Here is a 27158-nt window from a genome sequence, read left to right on the forward strand (position 1 = left end):
GTTAGATCTCATGGAATACAGGGGGAACTAGCCATTTGGATACAGAACTGGCTCAAAGGTAGAAGACAGAGGGTAGTAGTTGATGGCAAAGTTTCTTCATGGAGTGCCGTCACTAGCGGTGTTCCGCAAGGATCTGTTTTAGGACCATTGCTGTTTGTCATTTATAAAAATGACAAACAGCAATGGTCCCAAAACAGATCCTTGCGGAACACCGCTAGTGACGGCACTCCATGAAGAAACTTTGCCATCAACTACTACCCTCTGTCTTCTTCCATCCAGCCAATTCCTAATCCAAACCTCCAACTCACCCTCAATGCCATATCTCCGTATTTTCTGCAGTAGCCTACCATGGGGAACCTTATCGAACGCCTTACTAAAATCCATATATACCACATCTACCGCTTTCCCCTCATCAACCTCCTTCGTCACCTTTTCAAAGAATTCAATAAGGTTTGTGAGGCACGACCTGCCCTTCACAAAACCATGCTGACTATCCTTGATCACATTATTCCTATCCAGATGTGCATAAATCCTATCCCTTACAATTCTCTCTAAGACTTTGCCCACAACAGAAGTGAGACTCACCGGCCTATAGTTTTCGTTTCATCTTATCTTTTCTCTGTCCTTTTTGCTCTCTTTTGTTTTCTTTCTGGTTAGCTGTCCTTTGTATTTCTTTATTGATTTTCTTTCTCTTTTCTCTTTTCTCTCTCCTTCCTCTCCACCCCCCCCCCCCCCCCCCCCCCAATACACCTTCAGATCTACTTGGATCCTAATTTCAGTCACCTATCTGAATAACTCAGTGCTAAATTTTGTGTAATCTTGTAAAACGCTTTGGGGCATTTTCATTACCTTTTTAAAGGTGCCAGACGAACACAAATTGCTTTTTGGTCCTAATAGGTGAAGGTTTTTAAAATAGTGCACGTCAGATTTAGCATCCAAGAAAAAGATTTGAGTGAGTGAATCATTCACTGATATCGTTCACTGAATCATTCGCTGATATCATTTTGATTATATCATCCAAGAATTTATTTTAATTCAAATATTCATGACAAGAACCTTTTTTCATTTAAATAGTTGTGACTGGCATTTCAAAATGTTTGTAAGTGGCGAAGGCTCAAGATGTGGAAGGGAATGTAAATGGTTTAACAATGTGATGTGGACAGATTTTGAATTGTATGTGTTTAGTCATTTAGCCACTCATTAACACAGCAATCTATGATTTGAAAGTGGTTTAGCAATAGTAGTTTTGGAAGGAAGGCATATAGAACAGAAACAGAACAGGTCAACTTCCACACAATTGTTACTGTGTCGGAGGAAACCCATTCAGCCAATTGTGCCTACACTGGCTCTTCAAATGGGCATCATTACCTAATGCAAATCTCCAGCTGGTCCCCTGCCCGCCCATTTCTTTACACACTAAAACCAGCCAATCACCACCTGAATGCCTCGATTGAGCCTGCTTCCACCAGATTTCCAGGCAGTGTATTCCATCCCCTCACTATCTGCTGTGTAATAGTGTTTTTTATTCCCCTTCATGTTATCTTTGCTTCATTTACGCATCTGTCAGTACACTTTTAACAAACCAGAGCAGCTTTTCCATATCTCCTCTCTCCAACCAGCTCATGATTTTGAAAACCTTTATCAGATCATTTCTTGGCTGTCTACTGTCCAAGAAGAGACCGCATTTCTTCAATGTAACCTCATAACCGAAAATTTCTTGTCCCTGAAACCCCTCTTTTTTTCCTCTTTTATTAATTCAAGCGATAAGGGGGTTGCTGGCTAAGCAGCATTTATTGTCCGTTCCTAATTGCCCAGAGGGCAGTTAGAAGTCAACCTGATTTGCTGTGTGTCTGGAGTCATATATACACCAGATGGTCGCTTCCTTCCCTAAAGGACATTAACAAACCAAATGGGTTTTTTCTGACAATCAACAATAGAAACATGATCATCATTAGACTCTTAATTCCAAATTTTCATTTTATTGAATTCAAATTCCACTATCTGCTGTGGCGGGATTCACACCCAGGTCCCCAGATCATGAGCTGAGTCCTTGGATTAACAGTCCAGTGATAATACCACTAGGCCATCACCTCCCCGAATAAGATGACTTTCAGATAGTGGTGAACTACGTTTTGGAAAAGGATATGATGATTATGGAGAAATTTGATATTCTGCAAAAAAGTTAGTTTTTAGGGCCACCAAAAATATTTTTCAACAGATATGAAGTTGGTAAGTCTCCAAAAATCCAGTTATGCCCAGTTCAGTGTAGTATAACTGTTCAAGTGATTTTATAGCAAGAATAACTGTGCAAGACTTGAAATTCCTGTTAGTTCTATAATTTGATGTTGGCTCAGGCACCCTCTGGAGTAAGGTAGAAACATTGGTGGCATCTTCTGGATTTTCCTCCTACCTTGTTTTCGCGTGGAACCACGAAAATGCTGTCGGTTATACTACAGCATTCTCTGAAAGTTTTGTTCCCAATATCACCACAAAATACTTCCTCAACATTTATCCTGTCAGTAACCATGATCCATCTCACAAGTGTACAGCTCAAACATTAAATAGGGTAATTGATCCCAAATGGAGAGCGTAGACCGTGGAAATGGATTCTGAGGACTGTGCAATATTATCACGTCTGTAAAAGCACAGGCACGTCAGGTCAGGTTTTGATCCAGATCGGTTTTGTTTATGTGCAGTACTGGAAGGCAGTCTTGTTGTTTGCATTAAATTGGCTTCTGCTCTCTGAATTTTGTCGGGGATTATGGCTTTCAAGGGTCATTAACGTAGTCTATTTGCAAAGAGGTTTGTGCCCTTGTTGATCTTGCATCATTAGTTCAGCACTGTCTCTTGGTGTTTTGGAAATATAACAAAGGCAAAGAGGGAAATTAAATCATGTTGCCGCGTATGAGCACTGATGTGGTATGAATTAGTTTCAGTAATCATTTGTCGCAGTTTGAGCAGCAGGCAGTGGCAAACCAGACCATGCTTGAAAACTGATGCATAGGATGACAGACAGACAGCCTTTCCCTGCTCAAATTTGTGCCTACACGTGTGATAATGCAGTGCTACTGTTCAGTATCTGAAACCTTAGTGTTGCGTGCTTGCGTTGACAGATTCATCTGCCACGTTGCTGATGTAAAGTAGCAAAAAGGATGGCTTACAAAAAGGAAAGGGGAAATATTCAGCAGCAACAAAAATAGAAATTACTGGAAAAATTCACATCTGGCAGCTTCTGTGGAGAGAAAGCAGAGTTAACATTTCGTGTCCAGTGACTCTTCAAAACCCCCTGCTTTAGATATATTGAACAATCCTGGCAGCATTTTGAGAGAGGAACAGTTAAAATTTCAGGTTAAGGTCTTTTCATCAGAATGGTGGGAAAAGAAGTAACAACTTTTATGTTAAGTAGGGAGGATGAAGAAAAAATGTCAGTGAAGGATGGGGTGGAATACAGGAGATTCCTAAATGATTTTACGGGGCAGAAACAAAGGGAGAAGTGATGGGACAAAAATAAACCAACGTGAGATAGGTGCAGAGGAGTTGTGAATGGCAGAATACTGAACAGCTGCTGTATGAAAGCATATGAGAAAAGCAAGATGAAGATAAAAAATTACAAAGGAAAAGAAGCAAGGTCGGACAAGGAAAGATGAGTGATTGAGACTATGATCTGAAATTGTTAAAGTTGATGTTAAATCTGGAAAATTACCATATGACTGAGGTTCCACTTCATGGAATGGTTGGATTCGATTGGTTTACATAATTTATCCTTGTAGTACACATTTTGCCTTTTTATAAATTTATTTAATTTACAAAATTGTCCCCTTCATTTGCTATCTTCCATGTGTCGATCCAAGAGTTACTTAAATGTTCCTAATGTATCTGACTCTACTATGACTGCTGACGGTGCATTCCGTGCACCCACTACTCTATGTAAAGAACCTACTTCTGACATCTTCCCTAAACCTTTCTCCATCACCTTTAAAATTAATCCCCTTCATGATTGCCATTTCTGACCTGGGAAGAAATCTCTGGCTATCCACTCTATCTACCCCTCTCATTATTTTGTCAACCTCTATCAAGTCACCGCTCGTCCTTCATTGGTCCAATGAGAAATGCCGTATTTCCCTCAACCTTTCTTCCTAAGACCTCCCCTCCAGTCCGGGCAGCATCCTGGAAAATCTCCTCTGCACCCTGTCTAAAGCTTCCACATCTTTCCTATAATGAGGCAGTCAAAACTGAACTCGATATTCCAAGTGTGGTCTAATCAAGGCTTTATAGAGCTGCAGCATAACCTCGTGGCTCTTGAACTCAACACCTACAAATGAAAGCCAATACAGCATATGCCTTCTTGACAACCCTATCAAGTTGGGTAGGAACTTTTGAGGGATATCTGGACAAGGATTCCAAGATTCCTCTGTTCCTCAACATTGCCAAGAATCCTGCCTTTAACCCTGTGTTCTACATTCAAATTTGACCTTCGAAAGTGAATTGCTTCATACTTTTCCAGATTGAACTTCATCTGCCACTTCTCAGCCCAGTTCTGCATCCTGTCAATGTCCTTTTGCACCTACAGCAGCCCTCCACACTAACCATCACACTACCAACTTTCATGTCATCAGCAAACTTAGTAACCCACCCTTCTACTTCCTCATCCAATTCATTTATAAAAATCACAAAGAGCAGAGGTCCCAGAACAGATCCCTGTGGAACACTGCTGGTAACCGAGCTCCAGGCTGAATACTTGCCATCTGCCATGATCAAATTCTGTATCCACTCAACTAGATTTCCTTGTATCTCATGTCTCCTTACTTTCTGAATGAGCCTACCGTTGGGCAACCTTATCAAACGCCTTGCTAACACCCACGTACACCACTCCACTGTTCTACCTTCATCAGTGTGTTTTCTCACATGCTCAAAGAATTCAATAAGGTTTGTGAGGCATGACCTGCCCCTCTCAAAGGCATGCTGACTATCTCTAATCAAACTATGGTTTTACAAGTAATCATAAATCCTGTCTGTCAGAATCCTCTCCAGTACTTTACCCACCACAGATATGAGACTGACTGGTTTATAATTCCCAAGATTATCCTTACTCCATTTCTTGAAACAAGGGAATAACCTTTGTCACCCTCCAATCATCTGGCACTACTCCAGTGGACAATGATGTAAAGATCATCGCCAAAGGTGCAGCAATCTCTTCCCTTGCTTCCTGGAGAAACCTTGGGTATATCCCATCTGGCCCAGGTGATTTATCTATAATTTATGATTTTCAAAATTTTCAGCATATCCTCCTTCGTAATTTCAATTTGTTCAAATATATCAGTCTGTTTCACGCTGTCCTCAGAAATGTCAAGTTCCCTCTCAATAGTGAATACCAAAGCAAAGTATTCATTAAGGACCTCCCCTATCTCCTCCGACTTCAGGCACAAGTTCTGTCCACACTCTGACTATCCTCTTGTTCCTCACATAAGTGTAGAAGGCCTTTGGGTTTTTTAATCCTACCAGCTAAAGCTTTTTCATGCCCCTTTCTAGCTCTCCTAAGTCCATTCTTCAGTACCTTCCTGGCCACCTTGTAACCCTCTAAAGCCCCTTGTGATCCTTGCTTTTTCAGCTTCCTTCTTCCTCTTGACTAGATATTCCACATCCCTTGTCACTCAAGGTTCTTTCACACTACTATCCCTTCCTTGCCTTGGTGGGTCAAAACTGTCCAGCACCATCAGCATGTGCTCCTTAACAACCTCCACACTTGTGCATTTCCCTGAGAACATCTGTTCCCAATTTAGGTGCTTCAGTTCCTGCCTAATAGCATGGTAATTCCCTCTCCCCGAATTAAATATTTTCCAATACCATCTCTTCCTATCCCTTTCCATGAGTATAATAAGTTCAAGAAATGTTCTCCTGCCAAGAGATCTGACACCTGACCTGGTTCATTGCCAAGCACCAAATCCAATATGGCCACTCCTCCGGTCGGCCTATCTACATACTGCATCAGGAATCCTTCTTGGGGACACCCTGGAAAAAAAAACTGCTCCATCAAAGCTATTTGAACTAACGAGGTGCTTATCAATATTAGGGAAATTAAAGTCACCCATGACAACAACACTGTTACTTCAACACCTTTCCAAAATCTGCTTCCCAATCTGCCCCTCAGTGTCTCTGTTGCTATTGCGGGTCTGTTGAAAACTCCCAATAAAGTGACTGCTCCTTTCCTGTTTCTGACTTTGTCCCATACTGATTCTATAGACAAACCCTCCTCGACGAGTTCCCTTTCTGCAGCTGTAATACTAGCCTTGAGTAGCAATGCCACTCCTCCACCTCTTTTATACCCCACCCCATTCCTTTTGAAATATCTAAACCTTGGAACATCCAACCAACATTCCTGACCCTGTGATATCCAAGTCTCCGTAGTGGCCATGACATCATAGTTCTAAATACTGATCCTTGCTCTGAGTTCATCACCCTTATTCCTAATACTTGCATTAAATTAGACACACTGCAACCCATCACACTGACTGCACCTTTGCCTTATCAAGTGCATATCAAGATAGCCTTGGCTGAAAAAAATTAGGGTGAATTCAGAGGTTCTTTTAAATAGATTAAAGGAAAAAGAATAATTAGAATGAGAATAGCAACCCTCGGGCCAAAGTAGGCATGTATGTGTAGAACTGCAGGAAATTGGCGAGGTCCTCAATGAATATTGCTCCTGTATTTACTATGGAGAAAGATGTGAAGACCTGGGAACTTGGGAAGTTAATGGTAATATCTTGGACAGTCCATTATCACAGTAGAGGTGGTACTGGATGTATTACAATGTACGAAAGTTCTGGATGTAAGTTTGTTGTCTGAGCTGGAAGGTTTGTTTTCAGACATTTTGTCACCGTACTGGGTAACATCAGTGAGCTTCCAGTGATGCACTCGGGTTATGTGCTGCTTTCTATTTGTGTTTTGGCTTCCTTGGGTTGGTGATGTCATTTCCTGTTCTTTTTCGGAGGGTTGTAAATGTAGTCCAAATCGATACAGTTCCGGTTGGAATGCCATGCTTCTAGGAATTCTCTTGCATGTCTCTCCTTGGCTTGTCCTAGGATGGGTGTGTTGTCCCAGTCTAAGCGGTGTCCTTCCTCACCTGTATGTAAGGGTACTAGTGAGAGTGGGTATGTCTTTTTGTGTTTAGTTGATGTATGAACATGGATAAATCTCCTGGTCCTGACCAAATGTATCCAAGAACACTGCAAGAGACTAGAGAATAAATTGCAGAGGGCCTGGCTGTTATTTTTGCATCATTGTTAGCTACGGGTGAAATTCTGGAAGACTGGAGGGTAGCGAACGTTGTGACCTTATGAAGGTCTGCAAAGAAAAACCTGGAAGCTGTAGACTAGTAAACCTATAACATATGTTACGTGAGAAGATTCTGAGAGATAAGGTATACCTTGCATTTAGAAAGAGAGGGTTTGAATAGGAGTATTCAACATGCTTTGTGTGTGGCAGATCATGCCTCACAAATTTGTTAGAGTTCCTTGAAGTGACTAGGAAGGTTGATGAGAGCAGGGTGATAGATGTAGTCTCCATGGATTTGAGTAAGACCTTTGATAAGGTTCCACATGGTAGGCTGCTCTGGAAGGTTAGATCGTATGGAATCAAGGGGAGATGGCAAATTGTTTGCACGATTGGCTTGATGATAGGAAGCACAGGGTGATAGTGGAAGGATGCTGGTCAGACTGGAGGCCTGTGACTAGTGGAGTGTCTCAGGGGTTGGTGCTGGACCCGTTGCTGTTTATTATCTCTATCAATGATTTGGATGAGAATGTCCAAGGTATGATTAGTAGGTTTGTCCATGATACCGCCTATTTTAGTGTCATCTACAGTGTGACCGGTATTGAAGTTGGACCTTGATCAGCTGGGGACATGGGCCAAGCAATGCCAAATATAGTTTAATACAGGTAAGTGTGAGATCTTGCATTTTGGAAAGTCAAATCAAGGTAAGAGTTTCATAGTGAATGGTAAGGCCTTTAAGGAGTGTAATGAAACAGAGGGACCTTTGGGGTTCAGGTGCATGGTCCTCTGAAGATAGGGCAGGGAAGAAGGCTTTTGGCACACTGGTCTTAATCAGTCAAGGCATTCAGTATAGAATTTGGCAAGTTCTGTTGCAATTTTACAGGATGTTGGTGAGGCTGCACTTGGCAGATTGTGTTCAGTTTTGGTCACCTTGCTATAGGAAGGGTGTTATTAAACTGGAAAGAGTGCAGAAGAAATTTACAAGGATGTTGCCAGGACTCAATATTCAGGTTATATGGAGAGGTTGGACAAGCTGGGACTTTTTTCTTTAGAACGTGGAAGACTGAGGGGGGATCTTCTTAAAGTGTATAAGAGGCATGGATAGGGTGAATGCACTCAGTCTTTTTCCCAGGGTTGGGAAATGGAGGACTAGACAGTATCAGTGAGAGGGGAAGAGTAAAAGGGAACGTGATGGGCTTTTTGTTTTACATCAGGGGTGGTATGCATATGAAATGAGCGCCAGTGGTAGTGGTTGAGGCAGGTACATTAACAACATTTCAAAGGCGTTTGGACAAATACATGGAAAGGAAAGATTTTAGAAGAATGTGGGCCAAGTGCTGGGTAATGAGGGTTTGTGTGGCTGGACATTTTGTTTGGCATGGACTAGTTTGGGCCCAAGGGCCTGTCTCTGTGCTTGGACTCTATAGTGCTATAAATTACTGTTTGTACCCTCTGTTTTTTACATGAAAACCCCTGATTGGTGTTTAATTTGCCAAAGAATCCCATATATACATACACATTATGACCCCCTCTCTGCAGGACTGCAGTTGTTATCTGAAACCGTCCACACTCATTCCCTGTTTCGCTGAGTCATAATATTTGAGTCACTGTTGAGAGATGGTTCCCTCAGCTTTTCGAGAATCCTTGCACTGACCTACCGGAATAAGGTCCTCATTGATTTTGCATCCCAGCCTGTCTTCTGGAGTCATTAGTTTACCCACATGATTTGTCCCTTTTAACAGGAACCATATTGCCTCCCATGCTTTGCCAGGTATTTTTCAAGGGACCAGCTGCTATCTTTTTTTCTACAAGAGCTCTTTTCCACTGTCCAAAATTCCAGTCAATGGTGCTCTCTATACAGTAAAAATAGTTTCTCTTGTTTTTGCTTTCAGATATGAATATTTCTCAACTCTTTGTAGTTGATCTTGACAAGGGCTGTTGCGTTTATGATACAGGCATGTTATTGCATAGAAATCTGAACAGATCACATGATTCATTTGATTTTACCTTTATTTTAAGGAGGACCCAAAATGTCATACAAAAGCTGACAGTTGCAACACCAGGGCAGTCGAGTGATTAATCAGAATGCACTGATTTGTCAGTGAGCTGAGGAAGAATCAGAGCTAGCATAAGGAATGTTCACTTTTTTTTTTAAACAAAGTTATGACTTGTAAGGGTAGCGGAAGTAGATTGAATAGTAACATTCAAAAAATAATTGAGTAAATACCAGAAGGAATCAAAATGAATGTTTTGGAGAATGGGCATGTGAATTTATTTATTAATGGGGTACGGGCTTCTCTGTCTAGGCCAGTTTTGCCCATTCTTAATTGCCCTTGCAAAGATGAAGTCCAAGTGGTAGTGTCACTACCTCTTGAGCTTGGAGCCCTAAGTTGAAATGGTGGGTAATATAATCTCTGAGCAGGTTGGTTAGAAAATATCCAAAATGATGAAGGACTTGAACTGTTCCCTTCCATGTGATGTAGGTACACCCACAGGAATATCCTGGAGAAGTTGCAGATTTTCAAGGTGCTTTAAAAGAAATTTTGGTGAGTTGTTGTAGTGCGGTTTGTAGATGTTCCACATCATGCATTGCTGCTGATGCTGGAGTGCACCTTGAAAGTGTTCAGTGTGTTAATCGAGTGGGCTGCTTTCTCCCTATCAATCTGAATTAGGTTTACTGTCACATGGGTACAGTGAAAAGTCTACAAGTTGCCACGTTTGGCACCATCTTGGGTACAAAGCAGAGAAATAAGAAACAGAACGTTTAAAATAGATAAACATTACAGTCCTTCCTAAAAGGAACAAACACAAAGAAGCAACTGTTAACAGATCAGTACCACTGTCAGTAAGGGTCTGGCCATGCTGGTCTTGCACTCCTCTCAGTGCTCAACACTGCCCCCAACACACCCATCATGAACTGCTTTGGGTGTGACCTTGTCCCCACTGCTGCCCTCAGGCAGCTTGCTGTCATTGCCTTGCAGCCTGATCATGTTACTCTTGCCACTGGTCACATCAGGCTGCTGCCTTTTGCCGTTGATGCTGAACAGCGCGTTTTTTAAAAAAAAAGGAAGATGAAAGAGGAAAGGAAAAAGAAGGTCATGGTTGCTGATGACGCTGACATCTCCAGCACATCCATGTAATGCTATTCCCTGCCCTCCTCGGTACTAGTCTCATCAATCTCCTCTGTACCTTATTCCAAGTCTTCACAACCTTTCAAATGTGTGACACCTGGAACTAGTCACAATCCTGTCGCTGGGGAATAGGATTGTGATGCCAGTGCTACGTAAAGTTGATTAATTGGCTGTAAGGAGTGGAGAGTATTCATCGCATTGTTGACCTTTAGTTATGGTGGATAGGCTTTAGGGAGTTAGAACTTGGTACAAAATTCCCAGTTTCTGATCTGCTCTTGGAACCGTTGTATTTATGTAGCTTGTCCAGTTCAGTTTTTCATCAATGGTAACCCTGAGGACATTGATGAACATTTAATGATGGTAGTAGCATTGAATGGTATGGAGTGATTGATTGATTGGATTCTCCTGTTGGAGGTTGTCACTTTCTGGCCTTTGTGTAGTATAAATGTTACTTGCTACTTATCATCCCAATCGGAATGTGTCCAGGTGTTGTTGCATTTGGACATGACTGCTTAAGTACCTGGAATTGTAAACTTTGCTGAATGTTGCATAATCATCAGCAAGAATCCCCATTTTAGATCTTCTAGAGGGAAGATTACAGCTGAAGATGGGTGGGCCGAGGATACTGTTGTGAGTTTTGATTTGGAGTCAGAGAGGCTAAGGGTGTGGAAAAGTCTTTGCTGTTTCAGATTAGCCCAAAACAGTGGAAAGTGGTTAAAGTTGTTGATCAATAATTTGAGTCCCAGCATGTCATTGCTGGATTTGCTTTAGGTAGTGTCTATATGTAATCCTCTTCAGCTGCTTCAATAAGACCTTAACAGGAAAGCTTCAAGAGCCAGAACAGAGACAATGGACTGTTATTATTTTCTCCATAATCTACACTTGTGAAAATTTGGGCAATTTTGTAAACTTGCAGTATTGGGAGTTTGAGCAGGAGATCCAGAAATGAAGTAATGATCCACACAATGCTTTCAGCTGCAGATCTACTGGCAGCTGCCATTTCAGCTCCAGAATTCTCAGCAATTTTTATTGCTGCCTAACTATTGCTTTACATTCCATTTTATCCAAAGTGAATGCAAATAAAATATTTTGCTGCATTGCTCAGTTGATAGTTTAGCTGTGAAGAGGCTTTTTGGTAGACTCCCAAATTCAGTTTTTTGAGTTTAATTCCATGTATTTCTGTTTTTTATTTCAAAAGAAAAAATGAAATGCTAAATAGCTAATTATTTTTTTCCTGACAATATGTCCCGACTGCTGCTGTTTTGGAAGTAGTTTTTGTTTTGGTGTTGGATATCATGTTCAACATCTGCGATCTATTCTGTTGAGGCATGATGTAATGACTGGAGGATTACCAGGGTTTAATCTGCAGCCGGCTGCTGGAAACACTTTCTTAAAAGTCTTTAACCTGAAGAGTTTTTTGATGGATTAGTGAAATAGCAATTGCTGGTTTCCCATTACATTGTCCGTTTGCAAAACTTCCTTGTCTCGATTATGCTGAGATACTAAAATAAAGCATTCACCTTACAACTGCCCATGAGTGCCTGGAATGATATTCCTTAAATAATTTGCAAGTCAGTACTTGATTGTTCTTCAAATCGAGAAGTTTTTGATTTTGAGAATATTCCTGATCTAAAGCGAATGTTTATTTTGTTTTATATAGGGAAACGGAAACCTTGCCAATTTGGGCAGCACTTGAAGAGCCCTCCATTAATATCCAGGAGCTGGAAAATTACTTTTCAAAATCGGCTGTCAAGGAGAGGAAGAAGCCGATTTTAGATACCTACAGCAAAACAAAAACCAAACAGGTAATGATCTTCTCCTTCACAGAATTTTTTTTTTTGGAATCCCTACAGTGTGAAAGCAGGTCCTTGGCCCCAACAAGTTCACACCGACCCTCTGAAGAATAACCCACCCAGACCCATCCACCTACCCTATATTTACCCCTAACTTAATGCAACTAACCTACACATCCCTGAATACTATGGCAATTTAGCATGTCCAATTCACCTAATGCGCGTCTCTGGTTTGTGGGAGGAAACTGGAGCACCCAGAGGAAACCCACGCAGACTGGGCTCATGTACAGTACAATATTAAATATTGCCTTTGTTTTCAAAGAACAAATAATCTTAGGTTAGGTATGCGTGGTAGGCCATTTGAGAAGCTCTGGGGAATGAGCACAGCTGAATGTAGTTGAAGTTTTCCCTTTCCAATATTGGCTGGTCACCCTGTTTTTCTCCCATTGTTTTGAAATTTCCAGCATTCCAATGTTGATGTCTCTGGACTAACCCAAAGTTTGAATATGTCTGCATCCGAAATGCCCTGTTTCTGTCAGTCATCTCTGTCAAGACACACTGACATCTGATGAAAACACATGGAGGCCACACATGCTCAGTTAAAGATGGAAACCCCTAAGTTGCTCTTGATGGTTCTACGCCTTCCCATAGGGAGAGCTGTTGAGCCGCCCCCAATCCCCCACCCATCTGCCAGTCTATAAACCAGTAGAAATCACAACTCTTGAAAATCTGCCTTTAAGCTGTTTGGCTCAAATTTAAAAGTATCTTGATATTGTTTAGAGAGGTGCTCTGGATTTTTGAAGTTGATGTTACTAATGAACACCCACAATTTCCCTGAGGAAAGTCAAGTTTGTGGAATGTAATTTCTCAATGAAAAGTATATATTTTTCAAATATTTTGAAAGTCTAATATTTCAACTTCTACCCAATCCCTTGTGTATATTCGAGCGACTTATTTAATTCTGTGAAAAATTCTGATTCACTGATTTGCTGTCTGAGAATACCTCAATGTGGTTAATCTGTTTAAATGTCACCCAAGTTACTGAACTCTTGAAGAACCCATTAACTCAGAGCAAGGGTAGGGCTGATATCATGAAAGGGGGAGACCTATACACTCGATCTTTGCAGGCTGCTTTCTTTTGAGGTCAGCTGGCATCTTTGTTTCACTTCTGTCAGTGCCCTTAGGCTTCCCCTTTTAATATAGAAAATCTTTTAGTTTCGATGAATGTAACAATCGAAATTGGAAAGTAACAGTTCGAGATGTGATCTTGTTCATTCCTTTAGCTTCCCCTACCCTTCTCTAACAGAAGTTCCTCTGTGACTGATGTTTCAGTATAGTTCAAAATGTTTCTCATTGTGGCATATGTAAGTATATCGCACTGTAGCTGCCAAATTGAATATGCGGCTCTTAAATAGTGTTATGTGGTAGGAATCATTTACCCAATTTCCTTCTTTTTCCCTTCCATCATGGATTTTTTTCTTGATTGTTTTTTTTTTGTAAGGGTAGATGAAATGGCCAAGGAGCTAAATAGTACAGGCAGTTTCAAGATCAGCAGACCTCTCTACAAATATTGATCAAACACCTGAAGTAAAAACAAAAGCACCAAATAATGAACAATGTGATAGTCGCTTGGAGATCAGGCTGGACAAGATTCTTGGTGTTTCACACTGATGGAGCTCCCCCTCTCTTGCACCCACGTTGCACACCGAATGGACTGTAGCGGTTCATGAAAGTGAGCTCACTGCTACCTTCACATGGGTAGCCGATGAAGGTCATACTTAATGATTTTTCTTTAAAGCAGCCCTTCACGCATACATGAGAAACTGCATTTATATTCCTGAGTCAGAAGAGTATTGATGATGAAGCTGTCACTTTGAAGCTGTTTTGTAGCTTTGAAGGCACCATCAAATATCTTCTTTTGTTTATGGATTACTGAAGCTCAAAAGAGGGACAGGCATCTCTGTGGAAGGCAAAATAGTCCTTTGACACTAGATATTCAAGTAGGTGGAATGTCCCCCCCCCCTTCCCCCCGTCAAGATTTTGAAAATTTAGACTATTCAGTGAACAAGATTTTAAGTCTTTATGCATCATTCATAATGAGGTCAAGAAATAGGTAGTTAAGATGATTCTGGTAAATCCACATGGGTGCCAATTAGGAAGAAAATGTAAAGAATGATGTAGTCATATGCTCGAGTGTATTAATACTCAAATGGAATTCTGGGTTGAGCAGTGAGGCCAGGAGTTTTGGAAATATAAAAGAAGTAATTTGGATTCTAGGTTGTTTGCTGTAGTAAGCAGAAAAGGTAAGCGATTTTATTGGTAGAAGGGTGAGTTAATTAGACCATTTTTATCAATGTAGTTAGTTGTATGATCATTTCAGCATTATGCTGAGTTTAAATTTCTACATTTACTTCATGTTGGAATTAGTGCACCTAATTATGCTTGTCTAGTTACCATTATTCACAATGTGAAGACGCTGATGTAAATTACTTGAAGATCCTTTCTACTGGAAAGTATTGACTTAGAGGCAAGATGTCCAACTGGCCTTGCTCATCCAGTCAATTAGGTGAAAGAAATGTGACCTCGACTGGTATCTGTTGGTCCGCTTTGATCCTCTTGATAGTAAGCAAATCAAGCTCGCTCTTTCCTCTTGCCTTGAATTGAGTCATGCAGAGATTTGAACTCCACTTTTTATAACGATCCTGTACACAGTCTGTATTGTCGCACTTTTTAGTTTACACAAAGCCTATTACTACTTTATACTGTTTAACATGTTGACTCACTCACTCATTCAATTTAAACTTGATTTTGCATGATTATTGCCTCTTGATTATTAACAGTCATATTAATGATAAACTCCGTGTCTTTAGGATGACTTTAGTTGTGACCTATGACCAACTGACAGGGTGGAATATGAAAAGGTTGTCAACATCCAGCCCAACTTTCCCTTTCCTCTTGTGACCTCTCTGTAACAGGGCAATTGAGAAAATGACTGGAGAGATGATGAAAACTGAGGGTAAGAGCCATGTGAGTTGGCAAGCATTCATGATTGATCGAAGGGATGAAACTCTGTGTGAGTGAAGTAATGGAAATGGCAAACCGATTGGAAGAAATTGTCAAATGGTTTAATGGGAAGTGTAAAAGATCAGCCATGAATTGAAAAGAAGAATATCATCTTTCCAGTTTCAGGAAATGTTGTGTGACTGCTTCTGATTCAAAAGTACTTTGCTCCTAAAATATATCAAAACTAGTTTGGATGGAGTGAAGGGTGGTCTTGAATGGTTGAAAGTGGAAACTATCTGCTGTTTTGAAACAGATGGCAGTAATTTTATAAACTATGCACCAGGATTTCAGAAATTCATCTGTTCCTTGTGTTGGAAAGAGATTTCCAGAGGACTCCCAAATGAGAACTTTGCTAAGGATGGAAGCAATACTATTGTGGGTTTGAAGTGCAGTCAGGAGACCTTCAGAGTCTTTTGCATTAAGTATTGTGCTTTTTTAAAAATGTTTGGCTAGATGCCCCTTTGTCAATTGTAGATTCCCAGCATGTTTTGTTGGCGGTTTCATGTCAATAATAGAACTCTGCCTGTTCAGGCAGTTACATTGCTTGAAAATAAAACCAGAAAATGCTAGCAATACTCAGCAGGTTAGTCAGCATCTGTGCGGGGAGGGAAAAAATGTCAATTCTCTAATCTTGCATCAGAGTAGTTGACCAGGTTCAAGGAAAATATTGTTTAAAATGGCGTGAGATATTTTAGTGTTCCTCTGCCTATGTAGGATGCAACCATATCAGTTAGTTTGAACAATTTGTGGAATTAGTTATTTGTCTGGTGTGATCTTGAATCTCTTAACGTGATGTAATTTGGAATGATGATTAAGAATATTTTCCACTAAAGGGTTGCCAATGCTGGGCTTATTCCTGGAGATTTCATCCACCCACTCCACCTCCTGCTTTTTACACTAATCACCAGGTAATTCTGTCTGTGCAGTACACCGATATCATCAAAACATTGAAATGAGGAACTGGAGTAGGCCATTCAGCCCTTCATGATTGCTCTGCCATTCAAGATGGTCATGGCTGATCATCCAACTCAGTACGCTGTCTCTGCTTTCTTCCACATACCCTTTGATCCCTTTAGCCCCAAGACCTATGTGTAACTCCTCCTTGAAAACATTCAATGTTTTAACTTCCACTGCTTCTGTGGTACAGAATTCCACTTCCTCACCACTTTCCGGATGAAGAAATTTCTCCTTATCTCAGTCCAAACCCTTAGACCATGACCCCAGATATTGGACTCCCTAGTCATTGGGAACATCCTTTCTATGTTCTCCCTGCCTGAACCTTTTGGAATTTTATAGGTTTCTACTGAGACTCCCCCCGCCAGAACATTAATGCTAACCAGAGCTGGAAGGGCACAGCAGATCAGACCGCAACAAAGGAACCGGAAAGTCAATGTTTCGGGCCAAGGCTCCTCTTCAGGACTAGGGAGGGGAGCCCAGAAGTAAATGGTTTTGTTTTTGGTTGGGGGTGGGTGGGCGCAGGGGGGCTGAGGTAAGTGTAGGTGGGATGGTGAGGGGGAGGGGATTCTTCAAGACTCACATTTATTGACTCTGATTTCCAGCATCTACAGTCATTACTGTCTCATAGTCCTGGCCAGTCCAGTCTCATTTTTTTGCATCTCCCGTGTAAGTGGAATGCTGCAAATATGTTTTTGTTACAATGCTCTGTTTTTCAGTTCTAAGTATTATGCATTTTATTGGGAACTATTCAATGTCTCAACTCTCCATTTTGTGAAAGTCTTGGAAGGAAAATGGAATAGCTAGAAGCTGCATGAATCTAAGCACTCAGCACACTTTTGGTTGTGGAAGGAAAATTAGTGTGTTCCTACTTCCATTTTTTTTTCAGTTTGAGGAAAGGGTTACAGATGTGTTCCTCTTGGCAGTTCTCAGTCCAATGCAGACTAACCATGCTCCAGCCAATCTGTGCCGCCTCCTTGTGCTGTATAAATTGATGTTCCCTTTCTAAGTTGGATTTGTTATTGGTCCTGATGAATGAAAGACAAGATGACGTTGCGAGAGATAGACCATGTTTAAACCTGCCTTTTAAAAGGGCGAATTTGTTTCTTTTAGCAAGCTGACCCTTTTTAAACTTTGCCTTGATCATTTGGTTCTGTGGAAAGTGAAAGTTTGAAAAAGTTTGCCACTCTGTCATTTTTCTTGGATTTGCTGAAGAAGGGCTTATGCCCAAAATGTCGATTCTCCTGCTCCTTGGATGCTGCTTGACCTGCTGCACTTTTCCAGCAACACATTTTTCAGCTTTGCTGAAAAGCAATCTAATATCAGATACTTGATAAGAATGGGTGAAATCCTCTCTCCAGTGACAAGTCATATGTGGGTAGGGCTGCAAATGATGGTGAATCTGAACCCCAGGCCTCTGCCAGAATGAAGGTCTGGGCAGGAAGCTCAACGGTCAAGCTTTCCTGCATTGATGATGGTAGGGTCCCATAGGTGGCCAATTAATCACCACTTTAGAGCCTCCTCCCATCACTAAGTACTAATCCATCTGCAGCTGGGCCTCTCACCATCCGATGTGCACAGCACTAAAACCGTGTGGACAGCCACTGCCTCTGACTAAGAGACTTGGGCATTGTGATGTGGGCTAGGAACTGGAGTGACTCTGTCAGACAGCCCTCTCCTGTCATTATCTCGCTCTTGCTCCCTCTCCCGTCAAACACCATCTCAAGAAGCACTTGCCCCTCGTCACCTCAGTACTTACCTGTGAGCCAGGATCCAGGAATCATTTCTTCATATCAGCAACTGATATTAACCCAGATCACTCTCAATCTCCTAAAGATGTAGTGATGGGTGATTCTTAATTGATGCACCTGATGAGGTGATAGCTATGTCAGCTCCAGTTACAACATAACAATGTTTGGTAACATTGAGTATTCTGGGCTATAGCTGAGCGATTTTGATGTAAATTGCAGCATTATTCTTTCTTATGTTGCAAGAGGAATCCTTATAATGGAGCCCTTTAATGTGTAATGGACCCTATTATGTTGCCAGATCACATGTCATCATTCAGTGATGATGCCACAAGCATGTCCCTTCACAGTATGTTTTATTTGAGCTGTGAAACTAGAAAATGCTGCAAACTTCCTCTTTTTTTTTCGAAAAATATGTAAGAACAAAAAGATATACATAGTCATGCCAAGGCATGTGCAGTCAATTTTAAAAGTACATAAACAGGTGAAGCTGTTAACGTTATTAGCAATTCAAACTTCAAAGTAACATTTAACGTTTGTCAACTCAGTGTGATCTGTGCACCTGTCTTAAGGGGTGTGGTGTTTTTGGTTGGGGTTAGCTGGCATCTTGGTTCAACATCCTCACACCATCTTCATCAGAGTTTTCTCCCCACTCTGTGTGCATTAGTGGTGTGTCATAAATTGATTTGAACTGACTTCTTCTGTTTCTTTGGAATGTAGCACCATGATCAATGATGATTTCATATGATCTAGGCTGGAGCAGATTTTAAAGCCCTTGCAGGTGTCCAGATGTTTGTGATTAGATTCCTGACTTGCACCCACTGCTCTGTGCCCAGTTGTGGACTTCTCTATCTACCTGCTGGTCATGCACCTCTCTGTTCTTTGTCTGTCTTTCACAGAAGAATGTCTTGTGTCTTAGAATGGATAGACAATTAAGTTATGAAGCAAAGTCATTGACACTTCTGGGCATGTTGTGCAGCTCATCACCACCCGCTTGAGTGTAACTAGAGATGAGCAGTAAATGCTGGCTCAGCCTCCGATGCTCATGTCCCATGAGTGAGTAAATAAAATTCATAAGTAGCTGGATATCCTAATTTAGTCCTAGGAGGTACACTGATTCATGTATGACATTCTTGGATATTGGATCCCCTTGGTATTCCATGGTCATGATATCTTGGTGTAGTGCTTTCGGTATTAGGATTTCCTTGCCTTTGAAAATAACTTACTGTGATATACCAAGTTCAACCCTGAATGACTCAATTAAAGGATGTTCTCAGGAACTTCTTTAATACTGTCATACCAGTCTTGGACAATAGCATTCTGCAACTGTTTGTCACTTCTCTTCAGTTGCTAATCGCAGATGTTCATAGGGCTCTGGCTGAAATGTAACAGCTGTATCTTGAGAACATCTTCAGTTTCATTGCCTGTAGTCTCAGAGTAGAGCAAGAGGAGCACCTTGCCACTTTGAGTAGGCTACCCAACCCACTCCGTGTACCTAGATGTTACCTAGATTATATCAGACTTCAAAGACCTATCCTTACATCATGACTGTAAATGCTGAAAACATGGTGCACCCATTAGTGATTATGGCAGGTCATTTCTCATGCCTTACGATCCATTACAGCAATTAATTCCTTATCGAGTAAGTAAGTGTGTAACCAGACAATTTTGAATACCTGAGCTGCTTAAGAGACTCCAAGGTGGTCATTTTGCCACCCAATGGGAATTTCTTTCTGAGCATGTGCAAAGGGAGCCATACCATAGTGATGTCAGATCATGTGGAATGACAGCAAATACTTGGTGTGTGTACAGCTCCTAGTAAAGCCACCTCTCTTGCAACCCTCTACAGAAAATAGTGTTCTATGAAGCCTGTTGTTTTTTTGGTACCAAAATCTCATTTCTACATATGTCATTCAGAACATTGCTGTTGTTCGAATGCAAACTTTATGCTGCCAGTTAAAATTTTAATCTTGATCCATCATATAAGGCTTGGATAGGGAAGACCTGGTGGAGAGGTCAGTAAGCAGAGGACAGATTTAAGGAGGCTCATGAAGAAAATATTTTCATCCTGATGGATGAAATGTGAAATCACTACCTCGACTCATCATAAAGCCACCTAAATCTGTGCCTGGAGCTGAGCAACCTGTAAGGTTATGAACCAGTTGCTGGAATGTGGGAATTGGATTTAGGCCAATGTATTCAGCCAGTGGAGATACAATGGACTGAATGATCTAATTGGGTTATTACCTCCCTGTAGTTTTATTATACCCCTCATTAATCATTCATTTACTGTATTGCTCTCAATTGAGTGTCAGGTCACAGAATGGAATCTGACTTGTTATCCATTTAAGAGCTTTGACCACAGCGTAAATGACGAACATGAGCAATTGGAATTGATTGGAGTATGTAGTAGAACTTTGGGTTCAAACTTAATTTAGCATACTTCTCTAAGCCTACTACTTTCCTTCAGGAAACAAAAAGAACTGCAGATGCTGGAAATCAGAAATTCCTGCTGAGCGTCAGCGCTGAAGAAGGGTTACTGGACCTGAAACTTTAACTCTCCCTGCTTTCTGTCCACAGCTGCTGCCAGACCTGCTGAGTTTTTCCAACAGTTTCAAATTTACTTTCCTTCAGGATTTTCCCACTTTTTTTTTCTGTGATGTGTCATGATGCTTGTTGGATGGCAAAACTGTGAAACATTTGAGCACAAGTGTAATCATTAATAAGTCAGTGTTACAACCAGACCCTGAGCAGGATTTCCCAATTTAAAGTTCTAGCAAGGATATCTCAAAACATTGGGCTCCCAAGTGAGGAGGAGTAAACAGGCCCCACTTGGTGATTGACTGACCCACCCACACAGTTGGTCACAACAAGGTTACTCTTAAAAAGATCTCTTCCCTTTTAAATACTTTCTGTTCCAAACCCAAATTAATTGTTTTAAAAGGAGCCAGTTTAACCAGGCTCCCTTGAGTTAACATATTGTAATTAATAAACTCATTATGTGTAAGAAGAAATAGAAAACAACACGTTTTCTATTAGAAATGAGAGTCCAAAAGAAATGAAAGATCAATCTTTGGATTACTTGTGAAGAGTGGATGGTTGCAGGTGCAGTGGAGGTTACTGGTAGCTTTGAGGTTGGCACTTGAGTGGTCGATTTTTGAAATACATAGCTTTGTAGGTGGATTTGAATCTCTCTTTTGTCCAGATTATTGTTGCCATTGATTTACTGGCAGTATTGCGGGTGCAACAGCCTTTCCCCTTTTGCTTTACTTGCGGTGTTCATAATGGCTGTTGTCAGAGCGGTGACCCTCATAGCGCACACTGATGTCGGAATACAAGCGCATCAGTTAATTCTCTTGCCAGGACTGGTGTCTTTTTTTTACAATAATCTTCGGGCAACTTTTGGCTATACATACCTTTTTTTAAAAGAAAACAAACATGTTGTAATTGCAGTTTACATGTCTACGGATGATTTGGGATTACGATCCATGGTCTGGACTGTCAGACTTCTATAATCTGTCATGGTGTTGGCAGGAAATTAATGGTAAATTCTTCTTCCATCACTAATTTCTAACTGCCGTTGAACTGACCTTTACTAGCATGTATTTTAACAACAATCTGAGAGTTAACTAGTCTGTTCACGATGTAGGTATTCCATTTAAACTTGAGGTGACATTTCAACCCCCTTTCCAACATTGCTGTTTATTCCCACTTAGATAACATTGCTCATCTTTTACTGTCACTACTCTTTTACTGCTCATTCATATCTGCTTGACTATTCCTATACAGTCTTGGATAGAACATGGAAAACTATCTTTTGCAAATTTTAAATCAACCAAAACTGTCTTTCCAAATCTTAAAAATCACACAACACCAGGTTATAGTCCAACAGGTTTAATTGGAAGCACACTAGCTTTCGGAGCGACGTTCCTTCATCAGGTGATAGTGGAGGGCTCGATCGTAACACAGAATTTATAGCAAAAATTTAGTGTGATATAACTGCAATTATACATTGAAAAATTGATTGTCTGTTAAGCCTTTCATCTGTTAGAATACAGTGATAGTTTATCTTGGTTATCTGGACATCGGGTTCACATGTCACCTATGTGCTCAGTGACCTATATTGGTTCCTGGTCAAGCAGTAATTTGATTTTAAAATTTTTAATTGCATTTTCAAGTTCTTCTATGGTCCTATCCTTTGTAAGCTTCTCCTCCTTCAATCCCATAATTGTCTAAAATGTCAGCATTCTAATTCTCTGGACTAAATTGCTCCATCATTGGTAGTCACGTCTTTAGTTACCAAGACCTGAAACCCTAGGATATTTTCTTAAAGTCCACATCTCTGAGTATGTTTCTGGCCGCCTTCCTTGTTATCTGCTCGCTTGGGTCAGTGTTTGTTTCCTAAGGCTCTTGTATAGTGCCTTAACATATGATTTCAGAGATGCTATTTAATTGCAAGTTGTGCACATGCTTTTTTCTAATTACGGTTCATGAACAGTGTCTTTGTCTTTGTAGGTCTAGAATACAGAAAAAGACAATCAAGTCTACTTTGTCTAAAATAAACAGCTCACTCTTCTAATCTCATTTTCCAGCACTTGGCCCACAGCCTAATGGACTCATTTGATCACTAATTTGATGTGTGGCAGGAAGCAGAGGGTAATGGTGGTGAGGTGTTTTAGTACCAGAAGTCTGTATCCATTGGAGTTCCATAGGAAACAGTGGTAGGGCCCTTGCTGTTTGGAGTATATCTTCAGACTTGAACATTCAAACTTGAATAGAGGAGGGTTAATGGGAAGTTTGCGGATGATACAAAGGTTGGTGGCGTGGTCAATAGTGGGGGTGATAGCCTTAGATCGCAGGAGGATACAGATGGGCTGATCAATGGTAAATGGAATTCAACTTGGATGTGTGTAAGGTAATGCACTGGACAGGACAAACAAGGCAAGGGATGACATAATGGAGAATAGGACACTTGGAAGCTTTTTTGAAAGAAAGTGTGAAATTTCTACTGGAAGAAATTAGTATGTTTATTGTGCATTAAATAGAGGACTTGATAATGAGAGAAAAGGTTAGAAAGTTATGCTAATGCTCAATAAATTGGAGGAGGAGCTTGGACTAAATCTACAGCATAATTTATAAATCATTCTTTATGAGAAACAAACAACACCTTTTTTCCTGGAATATAGAAGGCTTGAGGGGTGACCTTACAGAGGTTGGTCTATAATCAAGGAAGAAATAGCTAGTCATCTGGATGGAAATTGTCACATTGGGCAGATGCAACATGGGCTCATGAAAGGCAGGTCATGTTTAGCTAATTTACTGGAATTCTTGAGGACATTACAGATGCAGTGAACAATGGGGAGCTGATGGATGTGGTGTATCTGGGTCTCTCGGCAAGGTGCTGCACAAAAGGCACGTAAGGCAAAAATGCACAGCATTATGGGTCATGAATTAGCGTGGATAGAAGATTGGTTAACTTACAGAGAGCAAAGAATTGATCAGTGGCTAGTGGTGTGCCTTGGATCAGTGTTGGAACTGCAACTATTTATAATTTATATAGAGGATTTAGAGTTGGGTAGTGTACACCAAGAGTAGTGTGTCAAAATGCACAGATGACACTAAGATGAGAGGTAGAGCAAAGTGTGCAGAGGGCACTGAAAATCTGCAGAGCAATATAATAGGTTACATGAGTCGGCAAGGATCTGGCAGATGGAGTATAATGTTGGTAAATGTGAAGTCATCCATTTTGGTAGGAATAACAGCAAATTGGACTATTATTTAAATGGTGAAAAATTGTAGCATGCTGCTGTGCCTAGGGTCCTCTGTGTCCTTGTGCATGAACCACAAAATGTTGGTTTGTATGTGCAGCATGTAATTAAAAAGGCAAATGGAACATTGTCCTTCATTGCAAGAGGGATGGAGTTTAAAAATAGAGGTGTTATGCTGCAGCTGTATAGGGTGCTGGTGAGGCCACACCTGGAGTACTGTTTACAGTTCTAGTCTCCTTACTTGAGAAAGGATGTACTAGCACTGAAGGAGGTGCAGAGTAGTTAACTAAGTTGATTACAGAGTTGAGAGGGTTGGCCTATGAGAAGAGATTGAGTAGACTGTTCTAAATTCCAATGAGTATAGTCCCAAAGAGGGGATATATTTTAGAAACATAAAATTACGAAGGGAATAGATAAGATAGAAGCAGGGATATTTTTTCCACTGGAGGGTGAAGCTAGAATTAGAGGGTGTGGATTCAAAATAAGAGGGAGCAAATTTAGGACCGAGTTGAGGAGGAATGTCTTCACCGAAGGGTTGAGAATCTAGAATACCCTGCCCAGTGAAGCAGTTGAGGCTACCTCATTGAATGTTTTTAAGACAAAGACGGGCGGCATGGTGGCTCAGTGGTTAGCATTGCTGCCTCACCGTGCCAGGGACCCAGGTTCAGTTCCAACCTTGGGTGACTGCCTGTGTGGAGTTTGCACATTCTCCCTGTGTCTGTGTGGATTTCCTCCGGGTACTCCGGTTTCCTCTCCCAGTCCAAAGATGAAGTCAAGTGAATTGGCCATGCTAAATTGCCCATTGTGTTAGGTGCATTAGTCAGAGGGAAATGGGTCTGGGTGGGTTACTCTTTGGAGGGTTGGTGTGGATTTGTTGGGCCGAAGGGCCTGTTTCCACATTGTAGGGTAATCTAATCTAATCAAAGATGGATTGTTGACCAATGAAGGAATTAAGGGTTATGGTGAGCAGGCGGTTAAGTGGAGCTGAGGCCATGAAAAGATCGGCCATGATCATCTTCAATGGCAGAGCAGGCTTGAAGGGCCAGATGGCCTACTCCTATTTCTAATGTTCTTATAAAACCATAGATAAAGTGAACAGCCAAGATCTTTGCTCCAGAGTAGGAGAATCCAAAACTAAAGGGCATGGTTTTGAGGTGAGGACAGGAAAGATTTAAACGAGATTGGAGGGGAAATGTTTTTGTGCAGGGGTGGTGCGTATATGGAACGAGCTGCCTGAGGAAGTGGTAGAGGCAACTACAATTAAACAATTACAAAACTTAAAAGGCATTTGGACAGGTACATGGTTAGGAAAGCTTTTGGAGTGACATCGGCCAAGCACAGACAAAAGGGACTAGTTCAGTTTTGAAAATCTGGTCAGCATGGACAAGTTTGACCACAGTTTGTTTCCACACTGTCTCTGACTCTATCCTCATGCAAGTGCAACAAAGTATATTTCTAAAGTTTCCATTTTGTAAAAGTTTTGGTTTTAAAGCTTGTAAAAGGGTAGGCTGTTGATGATCTGAGCACGAAAGCCTTTACATTTACCTTGACTTTTTGATTTGATTATCTGTAGAAATTGCATTCGAGCTTTGGGTTTTCTTAAGTAGATGTCAATTCAGCATGTCCAGACCATTTGTCAAAGAATGCTTAACATTTCCACAAGCAAGACTTTTTGCTACTACAAAAGTTGTTTGAACATCACTTTGATGGAGTATTTGAACTTTTTTTTTCTAAACATACTGAACCTGTTGGTTAAGGAGATGTGTTGAAAAGCTAAACTGTTCCAGGTGGTAACAATGAAATGAAGCATGCTGAAAACCATTGCTGTATAAATAGCAGGCCATAGGTAATCTGAAAAGTTGTTTTGATGTTTCTGGTTTGCTTTTTGTTTTTAAGTTACTCACGCACTAAATGACATTGACTGCACCCTGCACATGAATTAATTGAACCCTGTTAATTTAGCATAATGACTTGTACTGACAGTAGCTGTTTCGAAGGAGTAACTGGGGAATATACAAAACTATCCCCTACCAAAGGAGGCTGCATTCTACTTTTTCATTTTAAAATTACAATATCGAGCCCTGTTGTAGCTCAATGTAACTTGTTACATTTGACATACATGTGAACAAGATGCAGGAATAGCCTGCTTTGCCACTCAATAAAATTATGGCTGAACTTACCAGGTTGAATCTGTCTTTCCACCTGTCCCAATAACCTTGTTTAACTGAAGTCAATCTGCTTCTGTCGTAATAGTCAAGGGCTCTGCTTTCACGACCTTTTCAATATAATACAATATCCTTTTATTGTCACTTCTCCTCCATTGTAGGAATACAGTGAAAAGCTTTTACAATGTCTGCCGCCTTATGGTGACATCTTAGGTACAAGTACCGAGGTCCAAATCTTGCATACAGCAGAGGAATGAAAATAGTTGAAAAATAAGTTTAAAAATAGGACAACATTAACGAGTTGACATTACAGTAAGGTAGGAAATTTCAAATAGATGAAGAAAAAATGGAAAAATAAAAAAGAGCAGAGGAGCTCCAACGGGAGCACCCCGCCATCTTGACCACGGGGAATGAAAGTTCCAAAAACACACACCCCTTGAGGGGGGGGAAAAGAACTTCACCTAATCTCTGTTTCAAATATGTACCCCTGATTTTTAAATAGTGATCCCTAGTTCTAGATCAGCCATCTACCATTCAAGACCTTGTGCTTCAATCAAGTCAACTCTTAATCTTCTACATTCCAGCTGGTACAAGCCTAATCTGTCCAATCTTTTCTCTTAAGACAATGGCCGTTCTAATTATTAGTCTGGTAAGCCTTCTTGGAACAGTTTCCAAGGTACTTGCATTCTTCCTTAAATAGACTACTATTGGTGCACAGTACTCCAGTGTGGAAATTACCAGTGTAATGGAGCATAACCTTTTCAAATTACTTCTCAAAAGGTAAATTCAGTACATCCACCAGTTCTCTTTTTCTCTGCTGCGTGTGTTACCTCCCTTGACTCCAATAAATTGGTCAAACATGACTTGGCTTTCACAAAATCACGTTGTCACTTTTCCCTACAATAGATTTTAAGCTAACTAGCCTGTTACATCATGCCTAATGTCTCCCTTCCTGTTTGAATAAGGGAGTTATATTTGCTATCTTCCTACCTCGTGCATCGGTCCCAAATTGAGAGAATTTTGGTAAATTTAAACCAACTATTTCACTAATAACTTTAAGACCCCAGTGTGAAGTTCATCAGGATCTGGCCACCTGTAAGCCGACAACTCCAATTACTTGCTCAGTATTGCTTCTCTCGTGACTTTTAATTTTCCTGAGTTCCTCCGTCCCTTCCATTACCTGAGTTATTGTTGCTGTTGGCATGTCATTTGTATCCTCTATAGGGAAGACTGATGAAATATACTTGTCCAATTCATTTGCCATTTG

At 40.8% G+C, this 27158-nt stretch overlaps 1 protein-coding gene across 1 annotated transcript in view; it reads left to right on the forward strand.

Moving 5' to 3' along the window:
- fmn2b (formin 2b) overlaps window positions 1–27158 on the forward strand; it is a 463563-nt gene that overhangs the window by 129553 nt on the left and 306852 nt on the right. The window contains exon 9 of the mRNA XM_043696758.1: window positions 12061–12205. Coding sequence (XP_043552693.1) covers window positions 12061–12205 — 145 coding nt within the window. The remainder of the gene's footprint in view (window positions 1–12060; window positions 12206–27158) is intronic.

Source organism: Chiloscyllium plagiosum, chromosome 9, assembly GCF_004010195.1.
Source record: "Chiloscyllium plagiosum isolate BGI_BamShark_2017 chromosome 9, ASM401019v2, whole genome shotgun sequence".
Taxonomy (NCBI): Eukaryota; Metazoa; Chordata; class Chondrichthyes; order Orectolobiformes; family Hemiscylliidae; genus Chiloscyllium; species Chiloscyllium plagiosum.